The sequence below is a fragment of the Scleropages formosus genome, chromosome 7 (genome assembly GCF_900964775.1).
Source record: "Scleropages formosus chromosome 7, fSclFor1.1, whole genome shotgun sequence".
NCBI classification, from domain to species: domain Eukaryota; kingdom Metazoa; phylum Chordata; class Actinopteri; order Osteoglossiformes; family Osteoglossidae; genus Scleropages; species Scleropages formosus.
In genome coordinates, this window is record NC_041812.1 from 10,037,445 (window position 1) to 10,053,867 (window position 16,423).

General features: G+C 44.9%; 1 protein-coding gene across 4 annotated transcripts; it reads right to left on the reverse strand.

Annotated features, from left to right (window-relative positions):
• Window positions 1-1,135: 1,135 nt before the first annotated feature.
• crema (cAMP responsive element modulator a) lies at window positions 1,136-11,662 on the reverse strand. Of its 4 annotated transcripts, none has more exons than XM_018757725.2 (9): window positions 11,520-11,662; window positions 9,530-9,615; window positions 8,784-8,910; window positions 8,255-8,401; window positions 7,716-7,813; window positions 7,136-7,278; window positions 6,640-6,828; window positions 2,705-2,861; window positions 1,136-2,015 (listed from the first exon to the last, which is right to left on the reverse strand). In XM_018757725.2, the coding sequence occupies exons 3-9, from the start codon at window positions 8,904-8,906 to the stop codon at window positions 1,871-1,873; spliced, it is 1,002 nt and encodes a 333-aa protein (XP_018613241.1). In that variant the 5' UTR covers window positions 8,907-8,910; window positions 9,530-9,615; window positions 11,520-11,662; the 3' UTR covers window positions 1,136-1,870. The 4 variants fall into 4 exon arrangements, with proteins under 4 accessions (XP_018613241.1, XP_018613242.1, XP_018613240.1 ...); XM_018757726.2 differs by lacking the exon at window positions 11,520-11,662 and adding an exon at window positions 10,284-10,365; XM_018757724.2 differs by lacking the exon at window positions 9,530-9,615.
• Window positions 11,663-16,423: the final 4,761 nt, after the last annotated feature.

The following is a 16,423-nucleotide window of genomic DNA, read 5'->3' on the forward strand; positions in this document are numbered from 1 at the left end:
TTGGAAATTTCCACTAGAAACGGGGCCTTGAATAACGCGCGTTGCAGCTAAAGTCCTGCATCCCTGCTGTGCCCAAAATTGCATCGAACTGCCCGAGTGACCGGTTGTTTTCTAAAGTGTGCAGAATAGAAGTGTCTGTGATTTCCCTTTAACGTCATTTTGGGGAGGAGGACGATCCGCATTCCCAGGGTCGCCGTGTCCGTGAGATATGTCACCCCACCGTGCTCTCCCTTCACTGTGGAAATGGGGCACCAAAGAGGTGCAGTGTGCAAACAGGGAAGCTCCCCTTACAACCATGGTAAAACTGCAGGAAAAGCAGTCCTCTGTACACATGGTCAGATTCTGTTTATGGTGGTGGAATGGAAACACACACTGCACTACGGAGGGATTCCCCCTCAGACACATCTGTCTGGGGAGCCAGAAAAGGCTTCCAAGTGTACCACGCCTGGAAGAAGAGAAAGGATCCTTTACAAACAGCACACAAGGACCAAAATGGTTAAAAAGCTGTAAAATTAATTTGCATTGACATGATCAGCTGAAATATGGGAATTTTCCAGTTTCAGGTTTGAAAACAAAATATTGTGGAGAAAGTGAAAATAAGAGGCAGATGCTGTACTAATGTTGTACACAACAAGAACAGCTGTTTAGGGTAATTTTCATATTTTACTTTAAAAGTATTATTCCAAACACTTGGTGAGGGCAGTGGGGGAAGGAATATTTGAAAGTGCAGATGCTATCAAAGCAACAAACCCCACCACACCCCCCGTCCAACCAACACAGAGTGGACTGCGGCACAGTGGCATTTCAGTGTGGTGAGAATTACTTTGGAAATATGTAAAAATACTGCGCAAATAATTAGTTTTTGTAATCTTCAGGTTTCTAAAGTTATATAAACCAGGTGTACTAGTACTATTTACACAGTTCCTCAAGCAAATTGTCGCAACTAGGGATCATTACTGTGAAAGAACACTTGAAAATTTGTCTATTTTCTGAGACCCCTCTGCCCAGGGACAAGCTGTGCTGAAGTTTCTACATGCAAGAAGAACAAACAGCACTTTTTAGTGTGTGTGTATGTGTGTGTGTGTGTGTGTTAAATTCAACCATCAACGAAAAAAAGAGCCATGTAAGCACTAAATGACCAAAAGCCCATTTTAATAAAAATGCCCTCGCAGGGGGACGTTAGTAGGTGGCAGTAACACGGACACCTGTTCGGCCTTCGACAAGCACTCCAGAGCCTGGAGTCAAAGCGCTTTTACATTCAAATGACACTTCTGCACAGGACTGGAAAACTTTTGATAATATAAATTACGGCTGGTGGACTGATTGTTTAGCTACGCAACACAGGTCTCTAGAAAAATACTTGAAATATAATGTCTCTGTGGGGCGACGAACAATCTGATGTCCATTTACGCTCTTCCTCCACCTTCTCCTTCTTCACAGCACTTTAGTTCATCATACAGAGGAATGTTATATACAGAAAAGAGCGGCAAAGCACAAGAAGCACAACAGACCGGAGCTGGGGCTACACTGGGGGGGTGCCGCCCTGCACCAGGAGGGGCACTGCGTCTGGACTGGCACGCTCAGCTCGTCATCCTGGACGCATCCTGCAGGTACTGGAACTCACACCCGGCGTCCTGTCAAGGACCTGCAGCAAAGCGGGTCGGGCATCCTGGGCGCCAACGAGCACCAGGAAGTGACACGGAAGACATGCACATCACATGTGAGGGGCAGTGCAGCTGGGGGGTGGATTTCAACAGGCCTCAGCCTCCTTCCGGAAGTCGGGACACACTTTGCTGGGTTCTCGGAAATGGCCAGGGCCAAATGTGCGACGTCTGGGACCGTGGCGCCCGCAGTCTGGTTGAGCTGCCCACTACTCCGCCTTGTGGCAGTAGATGTCCTTCAGGGCCTTCAGCTCCTCTATCAGTGTCTTGTTTTGGTTTTCTAGCACAGCTACCCGGTTTTCCAGGCATTTCACGTATTCCTTTTTTTTCCGGCGACACTCCCGAGCTGCCTCCCTGGAACACATGTAACCATGGTGAGTGAAGTACCACAAAGAGCAGGCCAAACTAAAGAGATATGAATCAAGCATATGAATCATGCATAAACAGAGAAATACAAAACACACACACACACACACACACACACACACACACACACACAAAATATGTGCAATTTAGAGGCATCAGGTCACCTGAAGCATGTTTTTGGACTGTGAGAGGAAACCAGAGCACCTGAGGGAAACCCACATAAATAAAGGGAGAACATGCAAACTTCAGAATGACTGAGCTGGATTTGAACCCACTACCTGCTGCGCGCCACCCCTAAAGAATAATTGATTTGCATTATAGCAGAGGATGGTTTTGATCCTTCCACCTCTGGGATGTGGGTATGACACCCTTGTGCTGTATCGCTGTTATTTCAGTTACCAGCCAATCTGATTTTATCTGTAAAACCATCAGCTCAACCAATAAAGCTTTCACTTCACACTGAAGCTGCAGTGGTGCTTTACTTCCACATGGCCACATCCACCACCAGGGCCCAGGTTCATCAGCCACCAGCTGACAACAATGGAAAGGGGGAAGGGCTCGTGAAGCACACAGGAGCAACAGGATGAAGATGTTCCACTTCAAACTGGGAAGAAGTACTGATCAGTGTCTCGAACACTGCAAGACTGGACAGACACACAGCAGAGGGGAACTTTTACCTGTTCTTCATGAGGCGCACCTCCCGCTTGCGGGTGGCCTCCTCTGTGTTCTGCTGAGGGCTGTGTAGGGTGCCAGGTGAAGCAGCCATTACCACGCCTGGGGGCAAGTTGGTGGCAGGGGTGCGAATCTGGTAGGCTGGAACGTCGCCAGTGGCAGCTGGGGGTGGTGCATACACAGAGAGGTGAAACCAGGGGAAGTCACTCTGCCTTGCTGTTTAAAAGTCCAAAGGTTTTCATCCTTATCAATAACCGTACCCAATAACTGCTTGTCCAATGCAGGGTAGTCCAGAGCCAAATGTGGAAACATTACGCATGAGACAGGATACACCATGGACGAGACAGGGCAATTACACTCACACAAAGGCGATTCAGACAGTGGGAGGAAACCAGAGCATCCTCACAAACATAAGGAGAACATGCAAAGTCTGCATAGACAAATCTGAACCTACAGGCAGGATGTTGTGTGGACATAAGAATCCAGTAAAAAGATTAACCGCACAAGCAAGTTTTTTAAATAAAAAAAAAAAAAGGGGGGGGGGGGGCAGAGATGTCACAGAGGTGACCACCTGACTCCTTCCTGACTTGAGAATCTTGTATCTGACACCTGTAACATTGTGCTCCTTTCAAGGCTGCTACGTTATCAGTTTAAGCGTTTATATAATATATATATATATCAAATTATTTGGGGGGGAATTTAAAGTAAATTTTCATAATATATCATCTTTCTATACATGTTATGGGGGTAGTTGTATACATACTATTTGTCAAGCAGAAAAACTGGTTAATAATAAAGAAAAACTGAACTGAAAGGACCTGTGTTACACAAATTCTGCTGAACACACTTATGGGGGGTGGTACGGTTTACATTTACACTTTATTCATTTAGCTAACTCTTTGCTATAAGCAATCTAGAAAGTTAAGGTACTTTTATTTATTGAACCTGTGACCTTTGGGTTAAAGGCAGCAGCTCTAACCACTAAGCTACCAGCTGTCCCGAAAAAGGTGGGTTGTACCACAACCGTCACCTTATCAATCATTATCACCATCATCAGCAGCATTCATGGTGGAAATGGACTGAAAGTCAGCTGGACACTTCAGCGCGTTGGGTGTCTGCTGCCCAGGAAGTCTTGACAAAACAATAAAATTAGGAGTCATTTAAACAAAGAATAATTCTTAAGTGAATTATTATCGCCATGTACTGTCCCGGGATTGTACAGAGAAATCACACTAAGCGATTATTATCGCGCCCTGTGCTGTAACAGAAGCGTTTCCCCCAGGAAACCGCACTGACACTAACTAAACACAAAACAGGCGCTCCGTGTACACTGTGACTGTGCTCTGCTCAAAGCGCCGCTTTCGTTTCCCCCTCGCGCGCACAGCCCCTCCCCCGGATGTCCAGACTGACGTCAATGCTCACCTCACTGGCAGCCGCGCGCACACACCTTCTCGGCCGGCCGTCGGTTCCAGGAAAGACAGTGACGCCATCGGCCGACTCGCGGAGTGGGCGGGGCCACGGGGACGCGTTCGAGTCGCTCAAAGCGCACCTGAGCTTTTTCAGTTTAATTCGTCGCGGTTTAAAGGCGAAAAACGAGCGAGCGGCGCCTTACGCGGAAAAGTACCTGATGAGCCGTCCGCGAGTCGGAACAGCGAGAACCGCTTGAACGTGCGAACAACTAAGCCGAGCTGCTCTGGGTTTTCACTCTTACAGCTACCCGCCGCGGTGAGTTCCCAATACTACACCGTTTACGTGCAGTTTTTACTGATCCCACCACTGTACTGTTCAAACATTTCCTCTCCTGTTGTTCGGTCGGAAAAATATGCGCGCAGTGTCATTAATTTCCACCAAAAAACAGATCATAAACACGACTGTCCGTTTTCTGAGTGGCGAGGAGAACTTCATGCACCCAGTAAACAGGTTATGATAATAAAAACAGTGACGATGATACCTGACGATTCAGTGTCATCTCCGGTGACTGCCATGCCTGGTGTCTGCGAGCGCTCCTCTTACCCTCCTGCCCAGACGGGGCCAATTAAGTGCTGTATGTGCACCACAATAATTAAGTGAACTTGCATCACAATGACGTCACTGCCTAGCAAAGGTTCGTATTTACCCGCCTCCTTCAGCAAAACCTCGCCCCTTTTTGGCATTAGCACAGCGGCGCCGGGCAGTGGGAGTCCCGGACTGGGTCGGGGGGGTCGATGAAGGGGGAGCGCTATCTTTAGCTCTCTTGACGCAACTATCTTTTACATAAGACCTGTGCAAGCACACAGGACATTTTGAAGTCCTACCAGAGCCTTATTCTGCAGATTGTAGTTGAAGTGCTGTATTTGTAGGTTTTTTGCACATCTTTTGTGGAGTTTAATTTTTATACATCTGAAACTCTGAAAAACACCTGGTTCTGACATGCCATGGTGAGAAGTATTGAGAAAAACATGCTTGTTGGTGAAATCAGTCTAAGTGATGTCTGCATCTCAACTTCTGTGGTTATGAAGTCAAAGCCTATCAGTGGACACCATGGACAGGCAGGAAGCAGGAACCACATCAGCAAAAAAAAAGCCTCCGATTTCAGCTAAAGTCAAAACTGCACAGGAAACAGATTTCTTCCTCCTCACCAGTGTAATGTAACCTCACACATCTCACATGTGTGAGATAAATGCCTTCCTTAGACAAAATGTTATTGCAACATGTCACCGCAGAGGTGTGTTCAAAGTACACACTTATCAGCGTTGCTGCCTGTGGGGAGAATGCAGCGGAATATCAGAACTTATTGTCTTTTGCACTTCTACACTCATCCATCCTCAGTGAGCACAGTTACTGAACTGCACAGACTGTGTACAAACCTTCGATATCCATTTTGGGGTGTCAGATAAACACCAGTTAATCTATCACTTTGGAGAAAACCATCTGCTAAAATGAATAATTGTAAAAGGATGGGGTTGAATTTAATCATGTAATATAAAAATGAATTTTTTATGCATTTTTTTGTATCCATGTCATGAATGTCTTCATCTTAGTTGGCAAAAAACAGGTACAGTCGGCCCTCTGTATTTGCGAGGGACTGGAGCACAGCCCCCTTGCAAATCTGAAAATTTATGAATAGCTTTTTGACCCCCTAGGGTCTTCACCTTTTTCTGCCTCTTTGCATCACTTCCCAAAGTTTTAAGAGCACTATGCTTTGGAGCCATGACTACAGTTCAAAATTTCTTGGACAAAGTTCACTGCAAATTGCTGTGAGATGAAATGGCCACTTTGATCACTGCAAAACAAACACGTGACTGATGCTGGCTGCTGAGACAGATACACGGCGTCCACCAACAGATCGTGTCGATCCCACGGTCTTTACCATACTTGAGCGTTTAAAAAATATATTTTGTATAAATAATGTGTAAAATCAATAAAACATAATACTGTATAATACCCTATGCTTTTGACTTACTGAACGTTAAGTTATTTTGCTATGTGCATGTCGTCTGCAGTTTAGGCAGCAAAGTTCATATTTATAATTTTTGTACTGTATACATAAACAGAACAGCGCACACACAAGCTTTCATGAATTGCTGAACACTTCTTTACATTTTCTAGCCTGCAAGCATCTTGTGCGAGTTGCACAAGTCCAAAAAAATTCCCATTTAGTTAGAGGACCAACCTGCAAATAATCAAATTTGCGAATATAAAACTTGCAACCAACTGTAATTCACAGGGTCTCTCTCTCTCTCACACACACACACACACACACACACCACTGACCCATCCTTGAAAATTACCACTGAATGTCTTCAGTGAAACTGGAAACACTGTTTGCTGAACTGTCCTCTACAGGACTCCTGCAGTTTCAATAACACATTGACTGGACTAAGTAAAAACGCAGGTGTCCTGAAATGGTTAGCAACGAAAAAGGTCCTCCTACCAGCTCAAAAGGAAAGGGACTGGCTACCTTGTACAAGCACCTGGCTGCCCGGTACAAAGAACTGCTGGGCTCCGTCTCCCGTGGGGGCTGCATACTGCAGTATGGTGGCCCCTGGTGTGGGTGTCCCCGAGTTCGACATAGTCAGGGCCTGCAGGCCCTGGAGTCCGTCGTTTCCCGGACTGGCGATCTGGATTGCTCCCCCCTGAGTGATGGCAACTGAAAGGGGAAATTGCACTGCAGTTCACCAGCTGGAAACGTCAGAAATCTCACTTCCTAAAGTAGATGGCCAAAGTTTCAACAGAATGTTATGGAAAAGCACCAACTCTCAACTGAAAATAGAGTAAAAATGTGGTAAAACTGTGAGATAAGTAGCTGAATGTACTCAGGAACCAGTTTGGTCACCAATGAAACTGTCCATAAACTTAAAACAATGCACTAGTGTATCTATACCAGGCTGGCTCCACTAGTCTCTCATGCTAAAGCTGTTGCTATAGAAACACATCTCACTTCCTGGGGAACTCACTGTACTGTCCAGAGCTGGTCTGGTAGATAGAAGCAGGAGCTGCCACTGAGACAGCGCTAGCGGGAGTGCCGTCTTCCTCCGACTTCTCCTCCTCGATTTTCGGGACGGCTGGTGTGTCTGACGACAGCTCATTGAGAATCCTCCTAAAGGAAGTGACACCCCAGCATGAGGGGCACGTCTGCAAAGCGCTGCTTTGGGTGGACAGAAAGTGCGGTACTGCATAGCATGCGTTTAATTCCAAACTGAACTGAAAACTGCGTTGCTGTATGCTTCCATACAGAGTACTTAACAGAATTTAGTCACTTTTCCACTTTTAAAGCTGACTGTGGAATTGAATCAGTTCTATCATATACACACTTATCAAAAGCATTCAACTTTGTAATTTGGAAGTTAACTGTCCTATCATTTACTATGACAAGAGATTAGTCTTGCACTAAATTTTCCACTCGTCATTAATTTTAATAAAAACAAATACATGATCAAACTAAAACTGTGAGCCGTTGAAAGATTATGAACAGTTCTGCATTCTTGTGCATCACATGAGCAAGTTGTACACGTTTTTAAGGTTGTTTCCGCTTACCTATATGATGGACGCCTGGAGAGAATCTCTCTTCTTTTCTGTGTGTCTGTGACAGTCTCGGCTGATGCTCCGTCTTCTGATTCTGCAACTGCGGCAACCTGGGGTGCCAAGAAATCACAGCAACTCGGTGTATTATTTTGAAAAGGAAGAAAAGTTCAGAACGCAGTAATTATGTGGTGGTTTCATGTACGTCATTTACTCCACAAGATATCCTTTGGCCATAACAGCCCCTCGGAGCAGCTCTTGAAATACAGAACTGTATTTCTAGTTGCCCACTCGGACTCATACCCTTGGTTCAAAACAAACCAAACCCTCAACGTGAAGGTTAAACTGATAAGCTTAAGGACAAATCCTTTCACTAAGACAAATCCAATCAAGAGTTTCGCTGCTGAAGTACGGACAATGTCAGAGTGTTTTCCCCACTGAAGACAACACACCCCCATCAAAAGACACAATGAGGCAGACCATACATGAACAGTCTGAATAAGCAGGGCTTGAATGACAGCTCACAAAGGTGAAAGGAGGGGGGGGGGGCTCACCTGCACAGTCTGGATGTGCGGAGACTGAATGACAGATGGCTGGGGTGCCTGAATAACACCTTGTACCTGCAGGGTCTGACCCCCAGGCAGCTGAACAACGGTGACCGCGGGGGATGCCGCACCTCCTGTGCTGTTGCCTACAGACACCTTCAACCCACAAAAGTTATTTAGCACGTTAGCCACTTAGCCAACACATAAAACGTATACCTCTACTGCCCATTTTTGCCGCCAAACATTTAATGGTGTAACAACTCCATGGAACATGCATTTTAACAGTTATAATGTCAATGATCACACCATAAAGTTGTTCAGAATAACTAGGCATAGGAATAACACAGACCAATTAAAGAGGTAAATTTCTCAATAGGACCTTTTCTAGGCTACGCACTAAAAGTGCTACAAAGCAACTTCAATAAAAAGCTATTCCGCAAGGCTTATCCCTTTCTTCTTCACATGCATTTTAACTAAGATTTTTTCCCCCCCGGTAAAAAGATTATTCACCACCTATCACTGGTAAGAGGCCGTTCACCTGTGCAAGTGAGGACACAGGTGAGGTGGTGGACTCGCTCTGAATGATGATCGCCTCTCCGTCTGACAAGGAGTCGTTTACACCCCCATCAGCATGAGTGGCAACCACAGTTTCCATGGTCATTGGACTGAAAGGAACAGAGCAGATGTGCACATAAAGAGTTGTCCAATCTTTAATGTCAGCATATAACCAGGGCACAGACTATCAGATAAATGCAATGTGACTCTCTGGTGGAATGTGACCAGGAGAGAGAAAAGCTACAAGACTTTCGTGTATTGTTTGCAAGCATTATGGTGACCAGGTGTGGCAACAGGTGGCATAGTGGTAAGGATCTATCACTGTTCAGTCTGAAAAAGTTTTTGATTTGAATCCCTGTCCTGAGGATTCTATGATGAAAAGTACTTACAGTGAACTGAGACAGTAAAATTCAACCTGCTGCATGAATGCAACAGGTTACCAAACACTGTAAGTCGCCTTTGACAAAAGGATTCACTAAAAATTAATTTGACTAACAGAGCAAATTCAGTTACAACAAATTTTTTTTTTTTTTTTTTTTTTTTTTGTCTGGCTGACATCACAGACAACACTGTGGTTCAAGTTTAAAATTCCTCCCTCCATTACACTGAATTTTTCAATGTGATACAAAGGGGGAGTTTTCAAAGTTAATACAACACCCATCCAAACAAGGGGTGAAAGTAAGTGGTGGCTTTAATTCTTTAAAAAAAAAAAAAAAAAAAATCACACACTTGTTCAGTTTATTGAAACCTCCTGCCTCAGCACCAGGTGACTGGAGAGAACCACATATTGCTCCAATGGAGGGGGGGGTACAGATCTTTCAATGAAAAACAAACAGGATAGTGAGAGCAGTAATGTAATTTATTTGATTTCTGTATTCACTGTTTCTCTTTTAGCCACAGAAATAATGTACTTTATGTATAACAGTATATTCATGTATAGTGCAGCCTTTTTATTTGTAACCATGGATAAACAGTGTGCTTCAGCAAATCCATTACCAACCAAAAGATATTTAAATATCAAACAATGAAAAATTCAAATGTTTGCTACAGATTAGTGTTCAGACATTCGATGTACTCAATAAATTAAAACAGTACAATAAGAATTAAATCAAGGGGGTCTTACTCAACGTCAAACAAGGATAATTTAATCAATCAGGGATAACAAATGAGTAATTAGCGTCAGAGTGAAAAAAAGTCAGTGACAAATAATTCAAGTAATTCATGTTGAATTCTAAATGCTAAAAGAGCTGTCATTGAGACTATTGGAATATGTTCAATTTATCAGCAAAGAACTATTTTGGTAGCTGTGAATCCAAAAGCACTGACTGGTAGAAGTTAACTAGTTAACTAGTTAACCATGTGGGGGGGTTTCTGCGCATTACAGTCGTTGTATCAGTCAGTGTGCTTTTACAACGTGTATTTGCTTGTTTTACTATTTCTCACTGAGCATTATTTCGTCACGTTTGTGAATGTGAATTATTACCTTATTAGCTGTATTACAACCATGTGTATTGCCGAGTTGCAGGGCGTTGTCTCTCTCGGACGGGAGGGCGTTTCTAGAACCTTCCTACTCAGAAACTGACGCCATTTTAAACATGATAAACAACTCGTTAATCGTGCGTTTGTTTTGCGTTTTAAACGCGCCAAAACCGCCTAACGGGTCCACTTCCTGTGACAATAAATTGGGTTACCTCGATAAATGCACAAGTTTTCACAAAATATTCTCTCTAAAATGTCCAAAACTTTTACATGCAAAGCGAAAGTCAAAGTGCGATCTGAAAGTGTTTATAATAAGTCGCACAACTACAAGAGGTAATTCTGGTGTGCACACTAAAACGCATCTTATGACAATTACACCTATCAAACCGTGGATTTTATTATCCGGTAAAGACAATAAATCGTTAATGTTACTCTACAAACCGCGCCTTAGAGATTCTTCCCGCCTCTCGCGGGCTCTCCGAAGGTGCGCGCGCGCCACGCACGGTACCCCACGCGCGTCGCCGCCGCTTCTCTCGAGGCTCGCGCGGCAATTTTTTTTGGTTAAACACTGTAACGTCGTTATGACACACTGTTACAACAGTCAATGTAACAAAACAGTAACACATATAATCAGCGTTAAGGAGAAAGTTTAAAACGTCGTTCCGCGTGTGTCACATCCGGGCGGGAGCAGTGCGAGACAGTTCTGTGTTGCTGTCCTCCAGCGGTGTTTACTAAGTTTGTGGTAAAAAAACTTGTTTTAAATCTTCACCCGGTTCGCGTCCACTGCTTTCACACACTTAGCCACACAAATAAGAAGTGCCAATGATGAAATTACCGTCTGTTGTTGGGGTGACACATACCAACACTCAAAAAAAAAAAAAAAAAAAAAAAAAAGTTAGAAGACTGTCACAGACTGATAAGAAGAAGGCAGTCAACGTTAAGTTCCGAGCTGAGTGGTTCGAGAAGTCTGCAGAAAATGAAGAGCCGACAAAAGGATAGGTACAAAAATGAATCATTTTGCAGGAGTGTTAAACAAGTTGTCGTGTTTGACGTTTTTTGCTCTAAAGTATAATAAAACTTGAGGAGTTGTGCACGATGACAGGCGGCCGCCCCGCCACCGACACGCGGCTCTGTTTGTGTCCCTCCTTTATTCCCCATATCTGCCCACTCCCGTCCCGTCCTCCTGCCCCTGAGAGGCTCCTCTGTCCTCCTCTCCGTCACAGCGCCTGCTCTCACTTACCGGCTCTCCTACGTATCGGCCTCGTCACTGATTACGGCGAGCTGATGGCGGCGATGCTCACGTAGTCCCCACGTCAGCTCTGATGATGCCCTGGAAAATGTCGGCGAGGGCGCGAGAGGCTCCGTGAAAACGCGCTCGTGCTCGGGGCAGAGCGGGGCAGCGGAGGAGGAGGAGGGGGGGGCGGAGTCGCGGTGGGCGGTGGCGCGTTGATTGACACGCAGCGCTGGCGGGGTCTTCTAAGCGTGAGGGCGCCGTTGATATCAGAAAGTAAACGCTTCACCATGGAAACATAAAAACAGCGTTCAACTGCGTAAGAATGATTAGTATTTTAATCTATTTCTTTAGGCCGCAGTTTTGTAAAACTCCTGTTTTTTTTTTTAAAGGCGTTGTCTGGGTTGGCGCTTGATCGTTTCACCAAGTTATTCGTGCTGAAGGACAGCAGCCACTGCAGCGTTGAGTACTCCCAGAAAAAAGAAAAGACTTAAGTCTTAGAGAAATAATCGCTGTTCTACTTTAGCTGATAAAAGACCGCACAGCAGTTGTTTTACTAGAAACTTTCATTCGTAAAGGATTCAATGAGTATGTAGGGGCTTATTAAGTACTTTTTGCTTTATGAGAAGTACAGAATGGGGACGATATGAAAAATTTCTCTAAACCAATCGGTGTCACCAAATGAACCACTATGCTACCTGTTGCTTTGCACATGTTGGTAAAGTCCTACCTCCTGGTGTAGTACCCTTAGTCAAGGTAATAATATAGGTCTTACTATAAAAATTATCTGTATAAATTATGGTGAGTTGCTTAATATGTTAAATCAAATTGTCACACTGCATTGATGAAATTCACTTGGGACTTTCAATAATAACCTCTTGTCCTGGTCAGGGTCATGGTGGTCCAGAGACAATCCCCGAATCACTGGGAACTTGGCTAGGGGGGTACACCCTGGACAGGGTGCCAGTCCACAGCTTTGGAGAAACTGTGTCAGCTAAATAAATAAATGTCATGTAAATATGGATGTTGGAGAGGGGTGTTTAGACACGGTGTGGAAGTGTTCAGACTGGCTTCTGTATGTCTCTATACATTCAGTCAAATAGTTTTCATCAATTTGTCACCATGTACTTCAGAAAAAAAAAGGGGAGGGGAGGTGTGCTTTGTTGCTTTATTGGGGAAAAAAATTCTTTGGACAGTAAGTCATCTGGTGTTTCAGGTGTAAACAATGTGCTAATCAAAATGTATATTCCAAAATCAGCTTCCCTGCAGTGCTCAAGCCCATGGTCTGACATCTCTCCACCAAAACTATGCCTGTTCTACCTATCAAATAAAAATCTGCTTGAACCCTCTCTGTCATAATTATAGCAGATAAAACATTATTATTGCACATCATGTTTATACAAAAGTTCTGGAGTGACCTCTATTGGTTGGAAAGGACTGCTGGGTGAAATTAATTGTACAAACGTGATCTTCTGTATAACTTCATAGCTTATGGAAATATGATTACTGATTAAACAGAATACAGGATTAAACTGGAGCACATGGCGGCAGCTTTAACCACTATGCCATCTCCTGGGAGGTGGCGAGCAAGCCTCAGTTTTGCAATGACATTAGAGAGATGTTCAGGCTTGGAACATGAGCATTAAGAACAGATGGCATGAACTTAGGTAGGGGGTGCGGTGGCGCAGTGGGTTGGACCGCGGTCCTGCTCTCCGGTAGGTCTGGGGTTCGAGTCCCGCTTGGGGTGCCTTGTGACGGACTGGCGTCCCGTCCTGGGTGTGTCCCCTTCCCCCTCTGGCCTTACGCCCTGTGTTGCTGGGTAGGCTCCGGTTCCCCGTGACCCCGTAAGGGACAAGCGGTTCTGAAAATGTGTGTGTGTGTGGCATGAACTTAATAACTTAAGGTCATTTTTCCCTCCACCACAGAAAGATTAAGGTGAACTAACTACTTGTCAAATGCTGTGTGGCTATGGTCACCACATCCCAGGTAGTGGACAGTAGTCTTTGGGGAGTTTCAGATCTGCAGGCTACCAAAGGTGGCATCAAACAACACATTGATCCTGTATTCACAGCCCCTCCGCTTGCTACTGCTGTGAAAGTGGACTGCATACACATAGTCCGGAGACCACACACACACACACACACACACCTCACACACTTCAGTGTTTTTCCTCTCCAGCCACCAAGTGAAATTTAGCTGCTATAAATGTGTGACCTCACCAGCTGGTCTGTGGGAGTCCCACGAGGCTCTTGCTGTGGGATGCTGCGGTGAGGAGTGCGAGTGACAAAGGATGGTGGTGCAAGCTGTGGTTTCTGGAAAGCTGGAGAAGCTGGTGTACTTCACCATAGCTCTTGTTCAATCCACTCACCAATGTTGAGCAATTAAGTTTTCCCTTTTGAACTGGGGTAGCAATGGTAACACTTCGAATTCCCAGGTTCAAATTCCACTTCCTGTTGTAGTACCCTTGGTCAAGGTATTTATGTTTAATTAATGTGGTGAAAATGACCCTGCTGTATAAATGGGTAAATCACTTTAGTTTAACATTTCAAGATGCTTTAAAGTATCTTTAAAAATTAAGGATGATGAATATCAGTCTTTATGTGTGTCTAGTGCTTAATGGCCATTCAGCAGAGTCCAGGAACTTTTTCCTTATTGCCAGAGGTTACTCACGGTCTCTGATCTTCTTAGTGAATATTTATCGATTGTCTGAATTGTGACGTATACTCTGCGCACGTGAAAAGGTGTCCGGGAGCCACAGTTTCTCTGATCTCTGCGGAAGAGCTATGGTTGCCAGGCAGACGGGCTGGAGACAGGAGGTAAAGTAATGGATCCAAGTGCGGGTCAGCTTTAGTTCAGGAGGGGAACGCTGAGGCAGACGAAAACAACGGTCAGGGACAGGTGAAGGTTGTTCGAGGCACAGGCGTCGGTACGTGGGCAAAGCAAGTCTCAGCAGCCGGGAGAACATGCGAGGGTCAGGAGCCAGGAGGTCAGAACATGAAGCAGGGACTAAGGCAAGGAGTAAATGCTGATACTGCAAATCTACGAAGGGAGGTATTTGCAAGAATCCGCATCGCTGTGTTTTTACAGAGTTTCCTTTTATACCTGACCGGGTTAACAAGCCACAGGTGTAGTCGCCCGGTTTGATCCCAGGGGCATGACAATGGTTGAATGTGTCATCCTCATCAGTGCAGGCTATCTACAGGAATTCTGTGATGCTTCTTTCCAGTCAGCTCCCCATCCTTCTTCCCCGTTTGCATTTCATTTACGCCCCACGGAGTCATTCACCAACTGAAAGTGTGAATAAAAACGTCTGGCAGTGTGATCAAGAAGTGTATCAAGATGCATATGGTCAAGCAATACAATGGATGAGCTGTATGGCTTGACCTTTCGTGACCTTTGGGCGGGCGCACACCTTGGTGCTCCCATTTAGAAGAAACCGGTTGGAGAGATAGCAGCACTGGATGAGTCACTGGACAACTGGACAGCTCTCCTGAGTCAGGCAAGTAACATTTACCCTGTTTACAACATCACCGGTGTCAAATCCTGTGCGTCTACGCAGATGTGTGCAGCTGTTCGCCTGCAGGCTGAGCAGACGGCACGGAAAAGTGGGAGAGCTGCTCGGTTGCCGAGATGAGGGGCTGAGCTAAGAACATCCTTACATGTCTTATATTTCCAGTTGATTTTCAGTTTTCAGTTTTTTTGTAAATTTGTGATTTACACCCTCTGTTCTCCTTGTGGTTTTTTTTGTTGTGTTTTTTCTTTCCTATGTCCTTATTTATGTCATAGGCTGCTGAGAGGATTCACAGAGTAAGAATCTCATTGTACGGTGTAACAAACTGTTTACTGTACACATGACAATAAACTCTTGAATCTAAAGAAATCTATTAATTTGTGACTCATTTCTGTATTCTTCTGATGAAAGGCAACCTTATAGACTAGTAATTGTACTAATATTAACAGTGCCAGCAGGGTGTGTAGTGGTTACTCTCACTTTCTAATCTGGAGATTCATGGATTGAATCCTACCTCCTGTTGTGGTAACCCTGATCAAAGTACATACGCTGAATTGGTACAGCACGTTTACGTTACTTAATTTAGCAGATGCTTTTCTCTAAAAAAAAAAAAAAAAAAAAAAAAAAAAAAACTTCCTGTGAACTTTATGTAGTGTTAGCAGCCCACACTGTATTCACCCAAGGTGACTTACACTGTTAGATACACTACTTACAATGGGTCACTCATCCATACATCAGTGGAACACACTCTCTCTGTGTCACTAACACACTATGCGGGACTTTTGTCACCAATCTACTTGAACAGCGTGTCTTTGGATTGTGGGAGAGAGAACCACACAGACACAATCAAACTCGCATCCTCTCACACCACCCAGGCACTGTGAGACAGCAGTGTTACTCACTGTGCCACTTACAGTTTCACACACACATTTTCTGAACCGCTTGTCCCATACGGGTCTCGGGGAACCGGAGCCTAACCCGGGCAACTCGGGGCGTAAGGCTGGAGGGGGAGGGGACACACCCAGGACGGGATGCCACTCCGTCGCAAGGCACCCCAAGCAGGACTCGAATCCCAGACCCACTGGAGAACAGGACCCAGTGCAACCCACTGCACCCCCTCCCTTACAGTTTCAGAGCATTTTAATCTAAATTTTTATTCCACAGTAAAAATTGTCCTGCTGTGTAATTGGGTAAATCATATCTATGGTGATCGTTAATCGTGAGTCTTCTTTGAAGAAAGGAAACTAAATAATAATAATAAGCAGGAATTTGTATGGGGGGCGCGGTGGCGCAACGGGTTCGGCCGGGTCCTGCTCTCTGGTGGGTCTGGGGTTTGAGTCCTGCTTGGGGGTGCCTTGCGGCGGCGGACTGGCGTCCCATCCTGGGTGTGTCCCCTCCCCCC

What these genes read in the sequence shown, in the direction of transcription:
- crema (XM_018757724.2), bottom strand. Translation starts at nt 8,906, where the DNA reads ATGACCATGGAAACTGTGGTTGCCACTCATGCTGATGGGGGTGTAAAC. An exon ending in CGCACATCCAGACTGTGCAG is followed by an intron (nt 7,814 to 8,254) that starts GTGAGCCCCCCC and finishes TTGGCACCCCAG; the next exon opens with GTTGCCGCAGTTGCAGAATC. An exon ending in TCCAGGCGTCCATCATATAG is followed by an intron (nt 7,279 to 7,715) that starts GTAAGCGGAAAC and finishes CACTTCCTTTAG; the next exon opens with GAGGATTCTCAATGAGCTGT.